Genomic DNA, 25912 nt, shown 5'->3' with positions numbered 1-25912 from the left:
ACGTAGTTCATCAAACTCACATTTTTTCATACATTTAAAATTAGGAGAACACATTGATAATAGGTTGCCATTCAAAAAGTGACCGCAAATATTTTTAATTCAATTGAATAATAATTTTATTAAAATTTTATTTCGTTTTTTTATTTAATTTTTTTTAATATGATGATATTAAAGGTTACCTGAAAAAAAAATGGTCGCAAGTAAGGGTTGTCAGCTGTTAAAAACGCGAGGTATCAAATGCAATCAAATGAGTTAAAGATGCAATTCTTGATCGTTTAATTCTTGTAGAAGTTTGATTTTAAAGGAATGGCCTTATTGTTGTTATAACGCTTTATGTACTACTGTTCTGGTAATATCAAGGTCAAAACTATCCTTATCAATACAAGGATGCAAATCTTCTTTAAATGCAAGTAAAACATCTATAAATATATCGTCAGTCACAGTGTGACCATACCAGTTTTCAACCATACCAGTTTCTCGAAATTTTTTTTTGCTGTTGTTTTTTTTTTGCTGAAATCTTACTTGCTGTTGACTGCGTTATGGGTCGTTTTGGGTATTTATTATTAATCGATAATTGGTCCGGTGTCGCCTCACAGTCTACGCTCCATAAATAAATCTGCTGAATATTATTATAAAAGTAGACTTTCAGTTAACGCCGGACCGTCCCTGTACCTGATATAGTGCAGCAGATTTTAGAAATACGGCTGTTTAATCGAAAAAAGTTCGTTTGGGTGGCAGTGCCTTTGAAGAAGCTTTTTTAAAATGGTACATTGAAGATTGTTCTAGTGATAGAGATGAAGATAAAGCACCGAAAAGTTTTAAAACTGAATCATACCATGATACGGGTTCGGAATTATCAGAGTCACAAAGCAGTGGTGTAAATGATGATAAAGATATAAAAGATATGAAAGTATAAACTTATGATGTACATGTGGTAAACCTCAGAAGTTCCTCCCCCATCCAACATTGTGATAAAAGTACCTACGATAAAAGCAAAAGTCAGGGCGCTGGGTGAAGCTGCTGATCCATTATCGATTTGGAATGTGTTATTTTGTGACAATTATGTTAGAAAATCTTGTTCTGTATACAAAAAAATGAGAAGTGATTCGTGACAAATATTCGGCTATATCAGGACACCACGTTATAGAAACTGATATGGTAATACTAAAAGCATTTTTTGGGCTTTTGGTTTATATAGCGATATTCAAATATAGTCACGAAAATATAGATCGCATATTTACTATAAATGGAACAGAAGAGTTTACAATTAAATTTACCTTTTAGAAAATAACAAGTCTAAGAAAGTCGTTTAGAAAATAAGAAGTATCAATTTAGAAGCTGGTTGTAAAAAAGAGTTAAGAGAAAAAACAACGTCGAATTCAAATGCTTCTAGACGAGATGTTATCTGATGAGGAATGCGACGAAAGCAATGTATGGGGCGAAAACTTTAAAGATGATTATTTACCTAGTTAAGAAAGTGCTGAAAGCGATACCTCGTCACGCAAATTTCCTGTACGAAAACGTAAAAAAGTACAACACATGACCAGTAAGGATGATGGCATTCAAGATTTACTTAGTACTTCTACTACTCAGAGTAAGTAAAAGCCATTTTACTAGACATGGTTTTTGTAAAGTTTATAACGTTTGTAGGTTATGTATCCGAAACGGATTGGGAACACGAGAGGCTCTTTTTGCTTTAAATGTGTTAACGCAACGATGCAGAGACATGAATGTAGATGTATATGCATGTTTTATTGACTATCGAAAAGCATTTGACTGCGTTAACCATCAAAAGATGATCGAAATTCTGAGAACAACTGGAGTTGACGAACAAGACTTGCGAATTATCTCAGAACTATACTGGCACCAAACGGCAACAATTGAAATAGAGCACACAACATCCGAAGACATACAAATCCGACGAGGAGTGAGACAGGGTTGCGTCTTATCACCGCTACTCTTTAATTTGTATTCGGAGTCTATATTCAAAAAAGCATTAGACGAGGTCCAAGGCGGAATTAAGATTAACGGAATCAGCATAGACAACATCAGATATGCTGATGATACCGTCTTAATAGCAAGCAACGCATAAGAACTAGAAAATATAATAAATGCGGTAGTTCACCACAGCGAAATGTTCGGTTTACATCTAAACGTTTCCAAAACTAAAACTTTAGTATTTTCAAAGACACTAATAAACGTACAGGTGTATGCCAAGGGTCAAATAATAGAACAGGTAAATTCCATAAAATATTTGGGAACAAATATCAATAGTCAGTGTAATCCAAAAAAAGAAATCCTATCAAGAATCGAACAAGCAAGGAAAACATTCATGAGCATTAAAACATTTTTTACAAGATCAGACCTTAGTCTACAGCTTAGAATCCGAATGATGAGATGTTACGTTTTTTCTGTCTTACTGTATGGCTGTGAAAGTTGGACAATGGACTCTGAAATAGAAAAAAGAATAGATGCCTTTGAGATGTATATATACAGACGAATGTTGAGGATTCCATGGGTACAAAGAGTTACTAATGTTGAGGTACTTCGTCGCATGTGTAAACAAAAAGAATTACTAAGAATAATCAAAGAGAGGAAAATGCAATACTTGGGTCATGTGCTGAGAGGCGAAAGATATATATATATATATATATAAGTTATACTGGAAGGAAAAGTACAGGGCAAAAGATCAGTAGGAAGACGCCAGAACTCGTGGCTGAAAGACCTGAGGAGATGGTTCGACCGCTCATCCGCAGAGATCTTTCGCGCAGCAGTTTCCAAAACTACAATTGCCATTTGGATCGCCAACCTTCGAAAGGAGACGGCGCAATGAGAAGAAGAAGAAGGTTATGTTGATAATATCACTGACGAATTTCCTCACGATCAAGTTCGATCAGATGCAGAAGGATCTCCACAACCAGTTCTATCGGTAATACGATTGCCGTGGTTTTGGAACAGTTCAGAAGAGATGAAGAAGATAACGATAATAAATACTGTAACGAAAGAACAAGTGAGAAGGACAATATTAATTGGTATATATCCCAAGGCAGCTACATAAAACGATTTTCATTTGTCGAGCCAACGCCCGGCATAAAACACCACATACTTTACCTTTATCTTGTCAAGGGACCATATGAATTCTCTAAACTTTTATTTACAGATGAGATTATTGCTAAGATAGTAGAAGAAACCAATAGATATTCAGTGCAGACGAAAACCCAAGCAAAATATAAAAGTTCCCGTTTGAAATGGTGGCGCGATACAACAACTGAAGAAATTGAAAAAAGTTTAGGCCTTGTCGTGTGGATGGGATTATGTTCTTACCCAAACATCACAAATTATTGGTCCAAAAGTCCTTTGTTCAAAAATAACTTAATGCACCACGTGAGTAAAAATCGTTTTGAATTAATACTACGGTTCATTGATTTCAACAATATTGAATCTGTGTTGATGAGACAATTGTGCTGTTCCGGGGACGATTATCTTTTCGGCAGTATGTCACAAATAAACGTTGTACAAACGATGTTTGAAAGCAGGATACACCTTTGACCTTAACATATACTTCGGGAAAGATACTCATCCACTGGGAGCCTCTGAAGGCGTAGTTTTACATTTCACACAAAACTTGCTTGAAAAGGTCGTACGATTTACACCGACAAGTTTTACACAAGTGTTACTTTGGCTCATAACCTTTTAGAACATCAAACTTACTTAGTTGGAACAGTAAGAAACTTCGAAAACTTAATTGTCAAGAAGTTGAAAAAGCAAAATTACAGAAACGTGAAGTATGTGCGAGAGAAAGTGATACGGGAGTGTTGATGCTAAAGTGGAAAGAGAAGCGCGAGGTGTTGACACAGCACCAAACATAATGACACTATAAAAACTGTTAAAAATAAATGGGAAAATAATGTAGAAAAACCCGAACTCATAGTCGAGTACAATAACTCAAAAGCGTTCATAGACCTTTGAGATCAGATAAAATCATTCACTCAGGAAAGGAATTAAGTGGTAGGTACAGAAAACTGGCCTTTGAGCTAATTTTAGGAACCACAGTTGTAAATTCCTATATTCTATATAAAGAGGTATCAATGACCAAGATGTCGATTACCAACTTCAAAGAGCATATTCTCGAAGTTATATTCTTTCCACTCACAGCACCACATGAGGTAGAGCCTCAAGAAAATCACAAACTTGAGAATGTGGAAACAAGAAATCGTTGTGTGGTATGTGACCATCGAATATCACAAGAATACGATAGAAAAACTACCTCCAATAAGAATCCTCGGTTTCCTTGGAAATGTATAGCGTGCAATAAACAATACTGTGTTTCCTACTTCTTTGTAGCCCATTCAGCCAACAATATATACAAATGTTGTTGCTACTTTTAAGTCTATAATGTATTTTCCTTATATAATGTGTTTAGTTTTTTCTAATAAACAAACTTCCAAAGCATATACAATTTTCTTACGATATAGGAATAAAATTAACCTATCAGCATATACTGAGTTCTTTAATAACCGAAACTTGAAATTTTGGAAAGTGAGTCTTACAGGCTAGATATTTATTACTTTCATATAAATGTATAGCAACCGCAGTATGATAGAAATGCCACGCAAAAAATACATTGAAACGGCATGCGGCATAACTGCTGTGCCGCGGAACTTAAACTAAACTCATTTTTTAGTGCGGCATACCGTGAATGATATACAATGAACATACATACATATGAACATATACAATAAATAAATTTCAAACTGTCGTGGTGAATTTTCGTTGCATAGATCTGAAAGAACCCATTCAGCCTTCTTTAAGATGCTGAAATCATGTTTGAGCAAAAATGTTGCCAATTCTTTATATTTTTTTTTACAAAGGTAGGGGCTAATGATCCTAAATTGTGAACTAATTCAGGCCGTGATCTGTTACATAGGCACAAGTTGTAATTAATATACACAAAATTGTACATTATTAACAAGAGCTTCAAATCAGTTATAAATATATGTATTGGTTGCTTGGACGTCACTCCAAATTATTTTAGCCTGTTTGGAATTATGGCATACAACTATGGTCTTGTGCCAGCGAAAGTAACAGATAATCCAATATTTCTAGAACAAGGCACTAAGGAACATCGTTGCTTAAATCGAATTAAACCATTAGAGTTAATTTAAGGAAACGATATATCATAGTCAGAGCTTAGTGCGTAATTTACACGTTAATATTAGTGAAATTAGGCGATGCCCAATAAAAGATGAGTAGGATAGTAGAATGTAGATGATAGTAGATGAGTAGAATAAAAAAAATAAGCTCATTTAGTTTAGAAGTAAATTATTCATTGTTCTATCAGTGAGCAGATTGTAATGTTATTCCGAAAATAAAAGAAAAACAAATCAAGCTTCACAAAGGTAATTGAAAAAAAACTCACCTGTCTAGCAGGAAATTCAGTCTCACAGACGTATCCAAAGTCTCTAGCTAAATGAACAGCTTCTCCCTCCACGAGAGAAGTCAGTAGAGTAACATTTGCGGCTTTTCGCCTCCCAGCTGGTAAATTCAACCCAATTTTTTCCAGTTTTTCCCTGAGTATTCGTCCTCCATTTTTGCTCTTCGCCCTTCTGAGCACACCACCCAAAAGCGACGCGTTGAGGCATTCTGGAGGAGAGAGCCGACGCTGCACTTCTCCCACTGTCACTTTGTACTTTGACGTTGATGATAAGAGTGATAATCTACCAGGTACGGAACAGAAAACGTCGTTGGATGATACCATGGATCCGCCTGCGTGATCCTTTCCTTTGATATCTGGAACAAACAAGAAATGTTCTGTTTTGAATGATAATGATAATTGATATGTATGTTAGTAAAATTTATTTATTATGCAATGTATCTGTTATATAATAATAATGTTAAATATAGCTGGAAATTGCATTAAAAAACTTTGATATATATATTAAAAACATCTAGATTATCTACGCAGAACTAGATGGAACAGTAAAAATTTGCAAAGTTGTCAGAAAGTGTTGTACTAAAGTTAGATATTATAGTCCGGGATCCGAGTCCCATTTTTACCATTTATTACTAACAAGCTAATTTTTCGTGAGTAACTTCATTGTGACGAGACGCCCAACTTTTGTCCTTAAAACAATATTTCTTATTTGTCCTTAGCCGAAAAATATTTGTCCTACAAAATGCAGGATGTAGAATGCAGAATACCTGTGGAATGGACACAAGCATACATCACATCCATACATAAGAAAGGAAACAGGAAAAAATGTGAAAACTATAGAGGAATTAGTATAATATCGTCGGTAGGTAGACTTTACGGGAAAATTATTAAGGAAAAACTAGAAACTGAAATAATAGGAAAAATTGGAGAAGACCAAGCAGGGTTCACAGTAGGAAAATCATGCCTAGATCATACGTACACATTAGAACAACTGATAGAGAAGAAAATGGCAAAAGGTAGACCGGTCCATCTGGCATTTGTTGATCTAAAGAAAGCATATGACTCAATACCTAGAGTCAAATTATGGGAAGCAATGAATGATCTCGGAATCCGACCAACACTAATAAAAGCAGTTAAAGCACTATACAAAGAAAACAAAGTAGCTATTAAATGTGGAAATAAAGCCTACAATCCATTTAAGACGACAAAATGACTTCTACAAGGCTGTGCTACGTCCCCTACTCTGTTTAAAATATTCTTGGAAAAGACACTCAAACCATGGAGGAGAAAGTGCGAAGGAATGGGCATACCAGTAAGAGACGAATACCTATACACCTTAAGTTTTGCCGACGATCAAGTAGTCATCGCACAAGATGAAGAAGATCTCAGCTTTATGCTCAGAAAACTAGAATACGAATATAAAAACAACGGAATGGAAATAAACTTAGAGAAAACCGAATACCTAACAACAGAAAACAAGGATATGAGAAACCTAGAGATAGAAGAGAGAAGACATATAAATGGAACAGATAAATTCAAGTATTTAGGAACCATAATATCGAACCAGGGAACAACAGAAGAAGATATAAACAACAGACTGAGACAAACAAGAAACTGTATAAGACAACTAAACTCAGTGTTGTGGGATAAGAACATTACGATAAAGACAACAAAGAGAATATATAATACCCTGACAAGAAGTATCCTGACATATGGGTCCGAAAACTGGACAAGTGCGAAGGAATGGGCATACCAGTAAGAGACGAATACCTATACACCTTAAGTTTTGCCGACGATCAAGTAGTCATCGCACAAGATGAAGAAGATCTCAGCTTTATGCCCAGAAAACTAGAATACGAATATAAAAACAACGGAATGGAAATAAACTTAGAGAAAACCGAATACCTAACAACAGAAAACAAGGATATGAGAAACCTAGAGATAGAAGAGGGAAGACAAATAAATGGAACAGATAAATTCAAGTATTTAGGAACCATAATATCGAACCAGGGAACAACAGAAGAAGATATAAACAACAGACTGAGACAAACAAGAAACTGTATAAGACAACTAAACTCAGTGTTGTGGGATAAGAACATTACGATAAAGACAACAAAGAGAATATATAATACCCTGACAAGAAGTATCCTGACATATGGGTCCGAAAACTGGACAATAAACAAGAGAAATAGAGGTAGAATAAGAGCAGTAGAAATGGAGTTCCTGAGGAGAAGCTGTAGACTTACAAAAAGAGACAGAATTGACAACGCAGAGATTAAGCGGAGAATGGGAGTGCAATCAGACATAATCGACTATATAGAGGAGAAGAGACTATCCTGGTACGGCCACGTCAGAAGAGCGGACAGAGGACGCTGGATAAACAAAATCACAGAATGGAGCCCGATTGGAAGAAGAAAGAGAGGAAGACCCCGAAGGTCATTCAGAGATGAAATCGACGAGGCTATGGAGAAAAGAACCCTGCGAGATGAAGACTGGAATGACAGGGAAAATTGGAGAAAACGGTTGAGTGGAGGAAGACAGTGAAAACTGTGGAAATCCTTAGTAGTAGTAGTACAAAATGCAATGTTTTATCAAAGAGTCCCCCCTTTCCAACATGTATCATTAACGAGTCGATGAAAAATAATTACTAGCCACCTGATTTTGTTCTGTCGATTAGTCAATATTTATGTAATTTAACAGCCACATTATCCTACAAATTGCGTGGTACCTTATCCTTTTCCTACGTTTAAAAGTTGTCCATAATACAAGACCATTTTTTATTAGTAACTGTAGGACAAATGTATCACGTGACAGGTTAGTGTAATTTTAATCCAAATAAAACAATGTCCTACAATAAAAGAGGTATATAGCGCTAGTCCGACAAGAATGGTCATTTTTATTTTCCTATTTGTAGTTGTTTAGCCGGTGAACCAATGAGCAGGGACGCGTAGTGGGAGGTGCTACTCGCCCGAAAAATATAGAATAAAATGGATCGACTTGACTAAATCACTAACTAATCTACTCGACTAAATTTTTGTTGTTCAGACATGTTTAGTTACTAAATTACTCGCTACTCGACTAAAATACTAGCTTAGTCCGAACTAGGCTTAACGGTCTGAACGGGATGGGTTAGGGCAGGGAGTCGCTGAAGCAGCGGTAGCCATGTTACCGGCAGTCGTTTAGCGTCATCGCCCGTGTTTAAGCTGTTAGGCCGTTTTTCAATTTCTATGGCTTCACGAATGATTCTTGATTTTAAGGAGCGGATGGGAGCGATGGTTCGCTCTCAAGTCCGAACCAGTTGAATTAGTCGAGTTCATTAGTTGCCGCAAAAATTTCGTTTCGCTGGTGCGTTTACACCTAAAATTAGTTTACAAATATTGGAACATAAATTGTGGAATATTAAGAAAGTATAGAACTGCTTGTAATTTTGATATTGCGGGAATCTCATTTCTTAAATAAGTCCGCTGAATTTGAGATTGTTTTTTCATTATCAGAAAATTTACATAATAACAAAAATAAAGAAGTATTCTTTGGGATCTTCCAATGCTAATTCCTTTAAGAAGACAATTGGTAGCTTCTAGTTTATGTCTTCTATCGATCCAATTTCGTATCCATAGCTTCTTTTTATTAATCACAAAAATTTTGTCAACCATCTCTTCTTAAACAACCGTTAAGATTAGCTTAATCAGTTTATTTACTTTATTGCGTTATAGGAGGTATCTTGCGAAACCCAACTCACTTGTGAACTGTACTAGAACAAGTGCGAACGATTTTTGGGCACTAGTATGTATTTTAGTTACTAAATTACTCGCTACTCGCCTCAAATACTAGCACAGTGCGAACTAGGCTTTCGAGACGGAAGAGTATAAAAGCAGCTATACAGGGTAAGACCGGTCGTCACTAGACACTAAGGAGTAGGCAGATTGAGACCACAGTGCCGTTTGACGGTTCTTGTATTTCTAAAGAACACGATACTGGTACGTAAAGAGTGAGGGGAGTAGGCATATTGAGACCACGAACTCGAACGGAACCGTATCCCTCTTGATAATGGCTCCAAAATGTCGAAAGTGCCAAAGTGCCGAAACATCGAATTTCAAAAACTTAGTAATTTTCATATAAATTTGGATAATTATCTTGCGAATTAACAAAAAAAACCGCTATAGAGCGTTTCACGTTAAGAAAATAACATTGCGGAGATAGGGCCATGTATTTCTTATGGACGATAGAAGCGCAGCGATGCCACGATGAACACAAGCACGATTCAGGATTGTATAATTTGTATTTTTGTTTTCACAGACATGAATTAAATTAATGTTTTTTAACGTAATTGACCAAAAGTGCCCATTCGAAACAACAGATGAAAAGTAGGCAAAATGATTTTAATTAAATAAATAGTATTTACAAAAGATAATTTTATTTTATCTTATTTTAATTATAGTAACGATAGTTTATTTGTTTTTCGGTAAGAATATCATATACCATGAATCATAGAAATCAGTAGAAAATATTGCTTAGTTAAATCATGCCCTTTGTCGGCTATTAAAGATTTAAAAGCAAATAAACGGACCGCTTGGAATGCATATATCTAATTACTAATTACAACTTAAAATAATACGGTGTGCGTATGTCAGCGATTTTATGTCGTTCTCTGAGACTACATAATGATAATAAGTGAAAATGGAAATTCGAAAAATATATCCACAATCTAGTATACCGCATGCCTGAGAGTTTTGGCAACACTGATCTCCATAAGCCTAATGTTATTTTCTTAACGTGAAACGCTGTATAGTAATAAATTTTCGATAGTCGTCAAATCAACATATTTCATCCCCGCTACCCCTGTTAGCTACCACAAACGAAAATTGTAAGGCCAAAAGTTGGGCGTCTTTTCAAAATGAAACTACTCACGAAAAATAAGCTTGTTAGTATTAAGGGGTGAAAATGGGCCCGGGATCCCGGACTATTATATGAATGTGTAAATGTATCCAATGCAAATGTATTGGACCGATTTCTTCAAAGCAGCAAAGAGTAACTCTGATATAAGTATAATATGCAATAAAAGATATTGAAATTGAAATGGTAGCAGTCACGAGAAAAGTTTAGGACGCAATATAGATTTTTACTTTTACAGGTGTAGCATAAGGACACACAGAAATTTTAGAGAGTTAAATTGTATTTGATTTACATGTATTCGATTTGAAATTCAGTTCAATTCCGATACGTTTTATGAGGAAATTATATTTATAGGTAAACACGATAATGTAATTGTCATCATAATGCACTAGATATTTTCTATTGCGCCACCTTACAAGACCTAATAAATTAAAAACTACAATCCTTTTTTCTTTTGAGAAAAGTTAACATGAGGAATCAATTGGGCTAATGCAGCCGAAGCCCGACAGTACACAGGATTTTCACAATATACAGTAACAAAATTAAAAGATAAAAGGATTGGAAAAGACTTAACGGAAGTAATGTGCTACTCAGTGAACCTCCACAACATTTTTGTAAGTATATAAAAGTTGAATTGTATAAAATACTGGCACTTACTTTTAAGTAACGGTAAGTCTGTGATGAAACCCGTATTATCATCTAAGCCTCCTTGAGCCTCTTCTACGGCTTGCCCTAAGGCTTGATGGAGGGAGAGGGGATCGTCGTGTCGCTGAGAGGCAGTAGTATAATCGGGTCTCCCCCCACCTGGACCAGTGCTGTATGGAAAACTCGTACCATGACCTAACTGACTCTGAAAACGCAAATATTAATTTTAATTTAATTATTAATTTAAATTTGTAATTTGGTTTAAAATATCGATCAGAGGAAAATCTTTAGTAAATACATAGAAAAAAGATGCACAGCAGGCGGTACAGTAGATTAGCGCGAAGCTTAATATTATGTTTTCTATATTTTAAAAAATTTAAATATTATTTTTAAAATTTAATCAAGTCATTTTATTATTTATTTATATTTTAAACAAATTATACTATATTAAAGTAATTTAATACATTATTATGTTTGTTCCACATGTATTCAACTATTATGTAAACTAAATAAAATGTTTAAAAATAATATAGTCCTTTTCCATCATATTGATAGCACATTATGTATGCAAATCCTCAACAGGTCAAAAAACCATAGGCGTCACCCTATACTTGTTTTGAAATAAATAAAAAAAATTAATATTTTAAGATGCCGTCAACAATTCATTATCTTTTAAAAAATCTTCTGTAAAATAAGTGTCCACTAATCTCACTATACCTTTTTTGTGCGTAAAAAACGTCGGTATATATGCCACACGATTATTGTTAATTATACACGTGTAATTAACGAGAAAATTCAATGTTTCACGAAATAAATTAATGTAAACAGTAATTTAAAGGTGATTATTGTTTTCTATACAAGTTATCGCCTGACACAAAAAGAATACCTTCTTTGAACGATTACCTGGAATTACTGATAAGGCTTCATTAATGATAGTTTAAGTAGTTTTTATGCCACATTACAGCTTATGCCAATAATATAAATTAGAAATTATTTGCATCTTCCATTTAGTTTGTAGATGTACATTGTTCATGTCTTACCTACCTACGTTTTTGGTGTCGATATTTTGTTATTTGCATTTAAAAATGACGTCGACAACAGGTTTTATCCCGGTTAAGTGTAGTTTTAAAGGTGCCTTCAGTCTAAGAGAGAAAAATATAATATTAAATGTACACGATGCACTTGTACATCAACGCCCTTTAAGTAATGTTCGTGAAATCGTTAACATGTGTTCAAATATGACAGGGGTTGGAGAAGCAACGATTTATAGATTCCTAAAAGTAAGAAAAGGAGGAACTGTTTCATCTCCCAAGAAGAGTGAAGGGAGTAAACCCTTGGAAATTGAAGAATTACATAAAAACATGATAAGACGCAGCGTCCACTCAAAAGGAGGAACTGTTTCATCTCCCAAGAAGAGTGAAGGGAGTAAACCCTTGGAAATTGAAGAATTACATAAAAACATGATAAGACGCAGCGTCCACTCATTTTTTTTAACAAAGAATTTCCAACATTGGAAAAAATCCAAACATTAATTAGAGAAAACGAAGAGTTACCAATTATAAGCAACAAGAAATTATGGGGACTATTGAGAGAGATGGGATTTCGTTGGCAAAAGAATAGAAGAAAATCGGTTTTAATTGAAAAAGATTACATTGTATGTTGGAGACGAGATTATCTAAGCACTATTAAAAAGTACCGAGAAGAAGGGAAAACAATTTTTTATTTGGACGAGACTTTGCTAAATGAAGGCCATACTGTACCATATCTATGGGTTGATACAAATGTGAAAAGTTCCCGTCAGGCATTCATCAAAGGTGTATCTACTGGAATAAACAATATTCCCATTGGAAAAGGACGCAGACTCATAATAACCCGTATTGGAAACGAATACGGTTTTGTCAATCGTGGATTATTAAGTTTTGCCTCAAAATCAACCAAAGATTACCACGAGGAAATGACTGCTGACGTTTTTGAAGAATATTTTGAGCAAATGTTGGATTTAATTCCAAAAAATTCTGTCATAGTCATGCATAATGCTAGTTACCATTCAAGACTAGCAGAAAAATTGCCAACAACGGCATGGAAAAAAGGAGAGATAATCGAATGGTTGGATAAACACGCAATTGAGTACAAGGAGAATTCGACAAAAAAGGAATTATTACCTATTATAAGGCAACATAAAGCAGCTTATAAAAAATATATAATTGATGAAATTGATGAATTGATGAAATGAAAAACCGTGATGTAATTATTTTACGTTTACCCCCATACCACTGTGATCTGAATCCGATAGAAAATATATGGTCTCAAGTAAAGGTTGAAGTCGGACGCAACAACAAAACTTTTAAATTAGAAGACTTACAACAATCATCAGAACATCCTTATCAAAATAACTCCAGAAAATTGGAAAAATGCTGTTAGTCATGCTCACAAGGAAGAAAATAAAATGTGGAATTTGGATAATATGACTGATGCAATGCTGGAATCGGTAATAATTAACATCGGAGTTGAAGATTCCTTAGATTCTGAAGAAAGCAGTGAATCTGAAATGAAATTTGATTAAAATAATATTCATTTTTTTACAAATCGGCCCCTGTTACGGCCACAAATTATTTTATATATAACCAATAAAATAAACATCTTACATTTATTGCAAATTCATTAGTACCTGTTAATCTCCATGACTCCGACACTGGCAACTTTATTTAGGGATTAGTAACCCTCAAAACTATTGTATTCTATTCTGCTTCAACCTTTATACCTGGTGGTCATACTCAATTTAAAATTGTTTTCCTATATACTTCTGTAAACTTGTTGACAAATATCTATTTTTCATTGAGTCACCCGTATCAACAGTTTAGGGATTTGCATACATAATGTGCTATCAATATGATGGAAATGGGCCTTATTAACCTAATGACTTACTTCAAGTCAATGTAATAAAACTGTTATGTAGAAATTTACTGCTTTATTATGTTTTTATTGTTTACACGTACTCGTCAAATGGCTATCAGCTTGAACTATGTAGGACTTGAACCTACTTCTTATTAATGTTTCCTTAAAGTTAAAGTTTAATTAGCCTTAAAGGGTTATACTTGCTCCAGATATTTTTAATGAAATATATGCCGCAACTATGACCGCGTTCATCAATGTATAGACCGTGATCTTAGACGACGTTGTTAAACCGTCTACCCCAAAGTCCCGGCATATTTCTCTCATCTTGACATAGTTCCGACACTAAATATTTTAGGAAGAATTTAAGCTATCCGCTTGCACCCCTTTACATATGATCATATCCAAACCGAAAGGGCAAAGTCGGTTTCATCTTGAGATATGCTTGCATCCTGTGTTGCCAAAAATTGATAGGCTCAAAAAAGTTTAATTCAGTTTGACTTGATATTTTTTATTTCCTATTCTCAAAAGTTAATTTCAGAACTTAAAAAGAAAAGCGGATGTTATTTTTAACAGCATGATTTATAGTTGTATTAATTTTATAGTGACTAAAATACTAGATGCTAAGTATTGGCTTTTACTTACTGGTCTATCCCAATATTTAAAGAGTAGAAACCATTTGCACATAGTAACTTTATTAACAATAATCAATAATAAGCAATTTTAACTTGGCAGATGCTCCATTAACGACATTTATTTAATTATTGTCTTTTTCGTGATATTTTGTGCCACAAAGACTTGTAAATTAAAAAAAATTTAAGACATGCAGCATTTTACGAAATTATAATGTATCTCAGCAGGTGTCACTTGGTTAACGTCTTTAGTAAGTACCTTTTAATATTGTTTTTATTGTGTATAAATGCATGGAATATTTCATTACTATTAAAAAACACTTAAAACACTAGTAACTGTTAAAATTCTATTAAAATTTGTATAATTTTCCACTTTTAATTTGTTTTAAAACAATTTTCATGATTTTTTGTAAATAGTGTGTTTTATTCCATAAACATTGTTTTAATTCTATTATTAATAATAACTAATTTAGTACTACTGTTAAAATTATATCAAAACAACTTACAACATGTGTATGGCTGCCATCCCCATCCCTCGGCCTCAATCCCAGTTGATTGTAATGGTGCAGCCCAGAAAGGCCCCCGTACGGATCAGTGAGGTACTCCAAATGCTGCTGAGGTGGCGGACTGGGTGCATGATGGAATGGCGGCGGGAAGTAGGGGGGTTGAAAATCGGGTTGTGGCAGTTGATGTTGCATGGCTGCTGCCGCCGAGTGATGAAGGCCAGAGGCGGCTCGGTGGTGGGCGGCTGAACCTCCCGCGGAGTAACCGCCACCAGGCGAGCCGCCGCTGAGTGTCAGGGAACCATGACCTGTCGCTGTAAGGCGGTCCTGAAACAATAACATTATATTAATAAAGGAAATTATTCCTTCATTTTAATTTATATTATCTTGTGTTTTATTAACTGTGTTATTGGGAATTAACAATAGTTCGGGAATTTTAACTACTTTCTTTGACGTTTTGGACTTCAAATTGGAAGCTGTTTTAGAATTACTCACAAAAAATAATAATTGACTTTCGATTTCAAAACCTATATGTCAAAATAAAGTAGTTTGTCATTTTTTAATTTTCCCCCTCAAGCGTTTAAGGTTACTAGCGGGTTTGATGTTTGCGGTAAGTTTGCTGAGTACCGATCCGTAAATTATAGCCCGGAGAGATTCGGACCTCCGACTCACCGAAAGAAACCTCAGTAAATTAGCGATCTGCTCACTTGTTTTTGAAGTTATACTTCTATACGCGCGCTCCACGTTGGAAATTTGTATGGGAGTGAATCTGTGAAATCATTACATATGTAAGATAATGAGTAAGAGAGAGACAGAAGATATATTTTCTCTCTCTTCCTCTCTCGAATATAAAAATGTTCCTTTTGTATATATAATTTAATATTATATAATATATTATATAAAGATATATATATACATATAATATTATATATATATATATATATATATATATATATATATATATATATATATATATATATATATATATATATATTTCTTTTGTATTTCAAAATAATAAACTCAATAAATCATTGTATGATCCAGAACTGTCAATTTTGAAATACGTTTGTGCCATGTCCTCGGTAGTATAGTAGTCAGTATCCCCGCCTGTCACGCGGGAGACCGGGGTTCGATTCTCAGTCGGGGAGGACTTTTTTATTAATATTATTACATGATAAATTAAACATATATGCGTAAGTAGAAAAGTTATGTATATTATTGTCATTTTTAAATACTTATGAATATTGCGTTTTAATTTGTATTGTATTATTATATTGAATTATGTTACACTGTATTGTAGTGTATTTTTTTATGTATATTATTGTCATTTTTAAATACTTATGAATATTGCATTTTAATTTGTATTGTATTATTATATTAATAACAAAATAAACAATGAATTTTACTGCAGAGTATGTGTAAAAAAATTTTTGCATTCAACTCCTTTCATGCATATATGAAAATAAAAATATACATTTTCATCAAAATATTGATTCAATCCTTCATTTACTATACTCCTATTACAGGTCAAAAGTTTTTTATTAATTGTTAGTAAGTTGTTATTAATTCTGTTTCTTTTTCTGCTATGTCTTACCTATAGCATTACATATGTAATGATTGTGCAGATTGACTCCCAAATAAATTTGTCACGGCGAATGCGTGGGTGCATGATGAAGAAGAAGTGTAACTTCCACCGGCAGTCCCACTGAACTGCCACACCCGTTTTTTTAAATTGTGAATAATAATTAATAATTATCTATCTAGATAATGAGTCATATATAAATGTATTAGGGATATTTAACAAATACAAATACAAATATTTAACATAGTTGGTTTCAGCAGAAATTATTTTTTTTTATTTTTCCTAGTATCTTTGGATATAAACTTACTGAGGAGATGCAAAATTAGCACTAACATGCTTTTAAAAAAATGTATATGTTTAACAGAAAAAAATGGGATGCGTTTATTTTGTTTGGGAAATTGATATCAGTTAGATTGGTTAATTTATTGCACTGATATTTATAAACAATCATTACCTTATATGACAGATAGTATCAGGAACAACCAAATAAAAATTGGTCATTTCAGTGATCCTAGCTTTATTACCTCTATTTTCTATTAAAGAACGTATGAAGACCACGTGGGAAAAACAAGGAATGTACATTTTTGTCTCAAATTAAACTAATAATGCCATCTGATGGAGAAACTAGCAAAGTTTGTGATGCATAAGTTATCGGTAGGCAATAACAAGCGATGTCAGTGGAAAGCTGACCATAAACTTTTATTATACTTGCTAAGAACCAGAAATGCCCCAGCGAAATTGCAAGTGACAAGGTATGTCAGTTTCGGGCACAGCGCAGCCGGTACGAGACACGTGTTCTTGTTTTTTTTTTTTTTTTTTTTTTTTGTGGCATTGACTTTCGTCATTCAGCCAGTCTCGAAAGGTTATAATATATTCCTTAAAAAAGTATACACAGATAAGTACAGATTATTTCTCTCAGACAAATGCACAGCGATATCCCTAAAACGAAATAGACGAATAATTAATAGAAGAACACGTCGAAGGAAAATACAAGGACACTCGCTTCTCGTCTAGGGGTCCGTCAAGACATTTATTTTAACAGACAAACAATAACGTGTTCTTGTTTTGTTATTTATTCTAGCTTTACTTGTTTTAAAGGTTATTGTGTGTCATATTAGTTTGAATTGTGAGGATTATTTACTGTGATTATTAAAATAATTACCTGATTATGAAGGGTAAAATCGAAGGAAAAAGGGGTCCTGGTAGACGATAAATATCCTGGCTGAAAAAGATTCGCGACTGGACCGAGTCAAACACACAGACGCTCTTAAGAAAAGCAGAAGATAGAGACGAATTTGCAATGGTTATAGCCAATCTTTATTAGTGGAGACGGCACTAGAAGAAGAAGATTAAAATGATTAGGTGTTGAAAATGTCAAGTAGTGATGAAGACGTGGAATCACCAAAACAAAAGCAAGAATGTAAAGGACAAATGACAGATGTCATGCGAAAGCTTCGTCTGCAGAGTCATAAGAGTGGGGACAGCTGTAATTGTAAGCGTTTAAAATGTTATGAAAATGTGACCGAAAGCTAAAGAATTAAACTGCTGCATGATTTTAATGCTCTAGATTCAAAGTGACAAACAGAACTCCCATATCGCAGGTCTAATCTCGATCAAAATGATCGCACAAAGACGTTCTAGGCAGCCCGATTCTGAGACAGCGAAACATTACGACTGCTCTTTTGGCTATTTGCTTAGGGTTTTGAGAGATGCTCAAATGCAAGAGATACCTGTGTGTTTCAAAGCATTTTGCTCAATCCACGGCATTACTAAGGGAAAAGTTGAGTATATTCAAAGAGGGCTTAAAATGAACGGCGTTGCACACTTTGATCTAAGAGGTATGCACTCAAATCGACCACATAAACTAAGCAATATTACTAAAGATTCCATAAGAATACACTTGAAGTCATTTAAGGGCAGATCAAGCCATTATAGTAATAAAAAGACATCTAAAATTTATCTTCCTGAAGAGTTTATTATAAAAAAAATGTACGAATTTTTCAAAGAAAAAAATCCTCTGGCAAAGATTGCATATGACAGCTATCGACGAGAATTTCGTAAATTTAACGTTTCTTTTGGTTTTCCTAGATCAGATACATGCAGTGAGTGTGATAAATACCTGACTGAAGTCAGGTACTGAAGACAACAACAAGAACACAATCTCGAAGTAGAAAGTAAGTTAAAATGTTTACACACAGAAAACAAACTTCACAAAAAAAAGGCCCAGGTTTTTTATAACCGAAAGGAGGCAAAAAGGATTGCTAGACGTGACAAGGGATATGAAGTTCTGGTCATGGACTACCAAAAAAATGTGTCACTTTCACGTATCAGCACAAACGATGTGTACTACAGAAGACAGTTGTCAATGTTTTCTTTTAATATTCATCTGCCTTCTACCGGTAAATTTATTTTCTACACTTATCCTGAGACCATGGCTAAAAAAGGTTCAAACGAAGTTATATCTTTCGTAAATCATTTCATCATGAATCAGCTGAACAAACAAGCAAAAACAGTAAAAATTTTTTGTGACTCAGCAGGGGACCAGAATAAAAAATTTCAATATGTTTAAATATCTGCGTTTTCTTGTTCATACGTTAAAACGATTAGACACTGTATCAATAACATTTCCTATTAGGGGCATTCCTATATGGAATGTGATAAAAATTTTGGTTTGGTAAAGCTGAAGATCAGGATGGAAACTTCACAGGAGTTTTATGAGTTGTTACGCAATGCCCGAATGAAGCCAGAACCGTTCCAAGTAGTCAAAGTTGAAGAGGATGCAGCTATCGTTAGAGACGGGGCAAACTTTCTCCGTATAATCTTACTACATAAGAAGAACAGCCCTTTCAAAATTCAAGGAATAAAAGAAATCTTAATTAAAGCTAAACATAAGTTTATAAAACACCGACCATCCTATAATGGGCCACTCTACAAATCCGTAGTCTACGCGAACAAAAAATCTGCTGAGCAAATGGAAACTTTGAGTGATGGAGAGTTTTACCTACCAGATAAACCGTATCAAGAAAATAGTTTTTTTTTTACATATTTCATATTTGGTTTATATTTCAAAATATTATTTTACTTTAAAGCGTATTTTTGCTTGCAGGTTGCAAGATATCTAAAGAAAAGTTTAACGACCTACAAGTTCTTAAAAAATTCTGTGGAGCTGACGCGAGACATTTCTACGAAAGCCTTCCTCACAAACAATAATTTTTATGTTTCACCTTTCCAATTACATTTAAATATAAAATATCTTTATAATATACCAATACCTTTATAATAAATACCTTTAAGTAACTCTACATCTTTTATTTCTATATTATTTCTACAATTAGCAAAAACAAGGAATGTCATGACATACCTTGTTTTTCATGAGTATAAAGTGCTCCTTTTTTTCTAAAGTACATATTGAGTTAGCTACAAGTAAAATAAATACCTTTTTATTATTTAACATCATTAAGAAATAGACTAACAATAAAGAGTTACAAATAGATCGCAGGTATTACTTTAAAATAATGAGTTACACAACTAAAAATATTAAACTTCAATTTTCTCAAATTCAACTTTGACTGACATTCCTTGTTATTCCCCCTAGGTCTTCATATTATGCAAAGCTCTCAATTTTACACAAATGATGCATATCAATAATATGAAAATAAAGTGTTTGTAAACAGAATCTAAAGTGAAATATACCATTAAATTCAAATAAACTTTCTAAAAAGAAAATAATCAAGTCTAAATTCTTGTACATTTAAATATTACACTAAAGTAAAAACAGCGGTGAGTTTATTCTAACGTAGTAGGTAAATTTTCCCAAAACTGTAACCGGGTCTTCATGGTCCATCCCATATGTTAGTATTTTTCTGAAGCGGTATTCCATATACCAATTTCCACATTGTGGGCTTTGGTAATTCATTATCTTTTGTAATTTTAGAGTTTAAACAATTGATTTCCAAGTATTCCTCATCAAAATCGTTTTTATACTTTATTTTATAGCTTTCTCTTTGAAAGATTACTTGTACTTGCACCATGTTTTGCAAATAAGATCTAGGATTAACCTTACCAAGTTTATACTGAGATGAGTAATCTTCCCAAATAAAAAAATTCTCTAGTTTCATTGGCAAGGTTGGCATAGCATTTTGGACAGCTTAGACAAAATCTTGATAATCATACAACTTTCTCATTCTCTTTATCGATAACTCCCCGTTGTGATGGAACGAATCAGTCATAAAGGTATGACCTGGTTCGAATTTCAATTTCGTCTGCAGCAATTTCATTTGCATTTACCATATAGAGTAAAAACGGAAAGAAGTTTTTAGACCAGTTTTTATTTTGGGCCGCGCAATTGTCTAGCCACATGGTAATTTTGGATGCGTCTCTCTTTGATTTGAAGAAGTTGTAGTGATCTTTATTCCTTCCAAATAAAGCCTCATGCCAGAGAGCGGCAAAAGATCTGCAATTATTTTGATTTTTCTCCACTGGAACAAAGCTCTCATTTAGGCGGTTGACGAATATTGCGGTTTTAAACATTTCTAATCTTGGCAGCATTATTATTTTCTCCAAATCTGCACAGTATGTTATACTAGTTGTATCAGTGCTGTTGTAGTCTTGATATCTTTTTATGGCTTGGAATGTGCAAGTTGAAAGTTTCACAAGTTTCGCATTTTTCATGTCCCAATTTTACAATAGAAATATTAAGTTGCTTTACCACCACCCCGTATTTTTCATTTGAATATGGAGTTTCTCGAATTTACTGAAGTATTGTAGGAAAAAAATCAGGAAAAACAGTAGGTCGTGATTATAATTAGCAACCGAGAAGAGGAACTGATGGGATAAATTCACGAACCTATATAGATATTTGGAAGACAGACGGATTGGAGTAAAAGGCAATTGATAACAATTTATAAAAATGAGGAAACACGAACAATTTCAACTATTTTGCAAAATTACACATTTTTCATCCTTATCAAGTATTTCAAAATCTCTACCATGAATATTCCTAATGCGAAATATTAGATTCCTTTAAATTACAAATAATTACCAAGTTGAGTGCAAATAGACACATTATCTAATATACAACTAGTAGTTGTCTATCGTAAAATATGAACGTAGCGACATTAATGATCTGCGTGATTTAAGCAAAATCGACAATCAAGCCAATCATAAATAAGTTCATTAACATGAATCTACCGTTTATCGGTTTAGATCTTAGCCTGAAGCTTAGACGTAAATGTTCTATTTTACTTTATGATAACGAATCGTAGAGCAATGTATCGAAAGGCTAATTAAAGCTTTTATAACCGTTTAAAAAATAGCTTTTAATCATGTATATGCAAATGTTTATTTAAAAAAATATACCAGATGGGAAATCTCTGTATATGATCATGATTTATGTACAATATAGTAAGAATCATTGTTCACAATCTCTCCCTAAATTTTTGTTTTCTCTCTTAGACAACAAAATATTTAAAAAAACGTAAAAGAAGCTGCTTGAAAGCCTTGAAAGCACTTAGTATAATGGTGCTAGTAGTGGACAATGAAAACGATCTGTAACAAATTTATATCAGATTGATAGAACAGCCAAATCTTTCAACATGATGAGTTCTGTTTCTAAAACAAAATGCATGATAACATCAAAGATAACTCTTAGATGCAAGCTTGAAGTAAACGGAAAAAACAAATTCAATTCAAATATTAAGATACATAAATATCAGATTTTAGAAGAGCGGGAAACACACACAGACATATCACTCACACAGACACACACACACACACACACACACACACACACACACACACACACACACACAATGTGTGTACATTATCGAAAAAAAGCAGTACAACTGTCAATTGAAATACAAAATTTATCACAAATTGTGTCCTCATCTCGTATTGACATGTTAATATTCAATTTCAATGATGTTACACAACCATTTCTATTGATCTTAATTATTACGCTTGCATATACATATCATAATTACTGTCGACTTACATTACTAGTGGTGATAGCCCGGTATGTTCCCAATTTTGAAATTACCGCCTTAATTATTGGAGTCAAATGTCTTTTTGTCAAAAAGTTTTTTTGGTTATCTTTCTTTGTGAGCCTATGAAGTGGTAACTACGTTGACGATAATACACTGGTACATTTTTTTTACTTTAATTTTTAAATCAACGTGACAACTATTTGTGAATGATTACTAAATCTTCCTATCAATGATTTGTAATTCTGTTTGTCGCTTCATGTTAGAAAGTCTAATGAACTTATACTTTTTTACACACGTCTGTTCTCTGTTATATCTATCAAAAACTAACTTGGCTCTGTTTTTTTGTCAAAAAAAAAACATTGAATTTTTTATAAGTCCATGGTTCCAGAGTTGACCCTTTTTATACTTCACTTTCATCAAATTAAGAGCTGCATATTGTTTTAAGTTTTTCTTTGAAATTTTCTCTATAATTGTAAGCTTATTGATTTACTTTTAACTGAACAACTGATGATGTTTGATTCATATACGAAACGTGTCCATTAAAGGATGAAGTAGCAAGATACTTTATTTTCTTCTCCATTTTCGTGACTGATAATTCTCCCACAAGTATCCTTGTCAACTAAATTTTGGACGTTGAAATGCAATGTCTTTGCAAAGAGTACAGAAGATAGTGTTTTTTAAGAGAAAACTGCAGGGTGTATTATATATATATATATATATATATATATATATATATATATATATATACATATACTAATTAGTAGACAATATAAAAATTCAAGGACTAATAAATATATTCATAGAAAAAATAAGAAACGGAAAAGAAAAATAAATATCAAGACAATGAAGACCACGATAATGTAAAGGAAAACAGACAAGAAAAACTTAAAGAAAAAGGAAGTAAACAAGTAGGTACAAAAGAAAGAAAGGTTGTAGAAAGCGATATCCGCTATCTCATATCAAATATATGCAAGTGAAGAACACAACAGATAACACACTGAATGTGTTACAAATAAAATAGTTGACAAAAGCTTAAAAAACAATATTGGACCAAATAATTAAAATATATTAAAAATACCCAAAACAGCAATCGATGATATCATTACTAAAATAAAAAGAAAGCTTAAGTTGGAGAGACACATTAACAAAATTAAGCAATTTGTATAAAAAGTACATGATTCAATACAAAAGGAATTGTAAAAGAAGAAACGGAAAACCCATAAAAAATTGATACAGGTGATAGATGTAGGGAGAGCCAAAGGAAAAAACATCAACATCTGAAAGAATTATTAAAATGCCCCCGACGAACTTGAAGATATGGAAAGAAGGGAAATAAAAACGAAAACTGCATCTCCGACACTATCAAAGTATATAATAAGATTCGAGAAAAAAAAGGAGAAAATAAAATGCTGCAAAATGCTACATATTGATAGGTATATAAAAAAAATAACGGAAAAGGATTAAAAATAAATATTGAAAAAGAGGCAGATGAAACTAGCAGACACTAAGATTCAAGTGTAACAAAAAGTACTGAAGGAAGCTTGTGCAATAATATAGAAGAATGTACCGTCATTCAGACACCATTATTTAACATATTCTATTTGAACCTTTGTTTGTATTGTCAGAACTAGTAACATTGTTTTTATTTTAGCTCCGCCCATAAAATGCAAACACAAATCAACTTGCTTCATGTACATTAAATTTCAGATGAATCATACATACTAATTAATTAAAAACAATAGTATTTGCTAGAATATTTTATAACACTTCATTCGCCAGCCTATCAACCTATGGAAATGTTTTAAACTGTTGAAGTAATTACCTGGCATCAAAGGAGCATTATTGTTTCTAACAATTATGGGGTTATCTATATCTAGAACAAACACAGCTACATAATTAGACGAGTACGTTGAGTAAAAAGCTGGAATAAAACGTAGAAAAGAGGGGACTAACGAGCAATGATATAATTATTTATGTATTAATGATTGATAAGGGAAATACAAATACCGTTTTAGTTCTTGGGAGAATTTTAATTATATTGTTTTTAACTTTAGAAGTGGTAAGGTGCTGGTGTATTGTCGTGAAAAATAATTAATTTAATGTGTTTGTGAAAATATAACAGAAAAATATGTAAAAAAGAGAAAAGTTGTTTCTTATACGTGTTAACGAAAAAACGAAGAGTCCTTATTTGGATAACGTTGTGAACAACTATTACTCAAATCAGTTAATTAGAAAAGGTGATTTTTTTTCAATAAATAATATATAAATTACTATTTTAACCGGAATAAGCCACAATTGAAGTTTAAAATAAGTTTATAATAAGATATAGTCAAGGCAATATCTAAATCACCCTCATTTAGGTAATTCGTATTCATATTCCGTGTATTTTTTTGCTTTGATCGCTACTAAATATTATTAAAACTGATAATTTCCCTATGTAGACACTTCGAAAGGTGGACTAATTTTTTTATTACACAATTTGTGAAAAAAATTTAAAAAATTCAATTTTTTCTTCTTTTTGTTGCTATAACTCGACAGCTATGCATTTTAGAAAAATGTTGTGACGACAAAAAAGTTTCACAACTAAATTTCCTACAAGATAGAATTATTACAAATTAAAAAAAATTATTATTATTATTGCAAAATTAACAAAAACTATAAAAAAGGTTAAAAAATAAAGTTTATTCAATAATATTTTTCAGATATTTAAAAGCCATATAGAATTTCAAAATTTGAATAAGAAAATCTTTTTAATATAAAAAAACACTACACAAAATTTCAACACGATCGATAAAGTAGTTTTTGCAATCTAAATATTTGAAAAACAGTTATTAATTTTCAAAATTATGCAGAGCCAACAAAAAAGTTTAAATTACTTGAAATTTTTTTTACATATTAATAGGCATTCAAGCCTTTAAACAAAAATTTGAAACATTGAAATCTGTTAACTAGGAAAGCCTAGGAAATTTTTTAAACTACACACTTTTTAAGCTAATAAACAAATAGAACTACTTTTTCAATATTCAATTAACATCTTTTTTCTAAACTTATATCAAAATTTCCGAAGTTAGGATCGATTAAAGCAGAAATCAGAAGAAGTGTATAATTTTGAATAATTTTGTCCTATTTTAAAACAGTTTGTTTTATGCATGGCTTTCCTGGATGCGACATCAGTTTTTCACCAAAAGGGTAAAAATAAAATTAGTAAATAATTCAGACTTTAAATTATGTACGATATTTATGTTTTAAAAATGTTGTAAAAAGAAAAGTTTCCATTTGTCAATGCTACCACCTACTCGATCTGCAGCAATATTGCTATAGAGTTTACTTCAGGCACAGCAGTCGAT

The 25912-nt window shown here is 32.9% G+C and overlaps 1 protein-coding gene across 4 annotated transcripts in view; it reads right to left on the bottom strand.

Annotated features, from left to right (window-relative positions):
* Window positions 1-25912, bottom strand: part of TfAP-2 (transcription factor AP-2) — a 170435-nt gene that overhangs the window by 922 nt on the left and 143601 nt on the right. For 3 of the 4 annotated variants that reach the window (XM_072535407.1, XM_072535405.1, XM_072535408.1), the window contains exons 2-4: window positions 15003-15326; window positions 10985-11177; window positions 5420-5811 (exon numbers count right to left, since the gene is read on the bottom strand). In XM_072535407.1, coding sequence (XP_072391508.1) covers window positions 5420-5811; window positions 10985-11177; window positions 15003-15326 — 909 coding nt within the window. The remainder of the gene's footprint in view (window positions 1-5419; window positions 5812-10984; window positions 11178-15002; window positions 15327-25912) is intronic. The other variant, XM_072535406.1, reaches the window with a different exon arrangement.

This window comes from Diabrotica undecimpunctata, chromosome 6 (genome assembly GCF_040954645.1).
Source record: "Diabrotica undecimpunctata isolate CICGRU chromosome 6, icDiaUnde3, whole genome shotgun sequence".
Classification (NCBI taxonomy): domain Eukaryota; kingdom Metazoa; phylum Arthropoda; class Insecta; order Coleoptera; family Chrysomelidae; genus Diabrotica; species Diabrotica undecimpunctata.
This window is presented reverse-complemented; position numbering and strand designations above follow the sequence as displayed.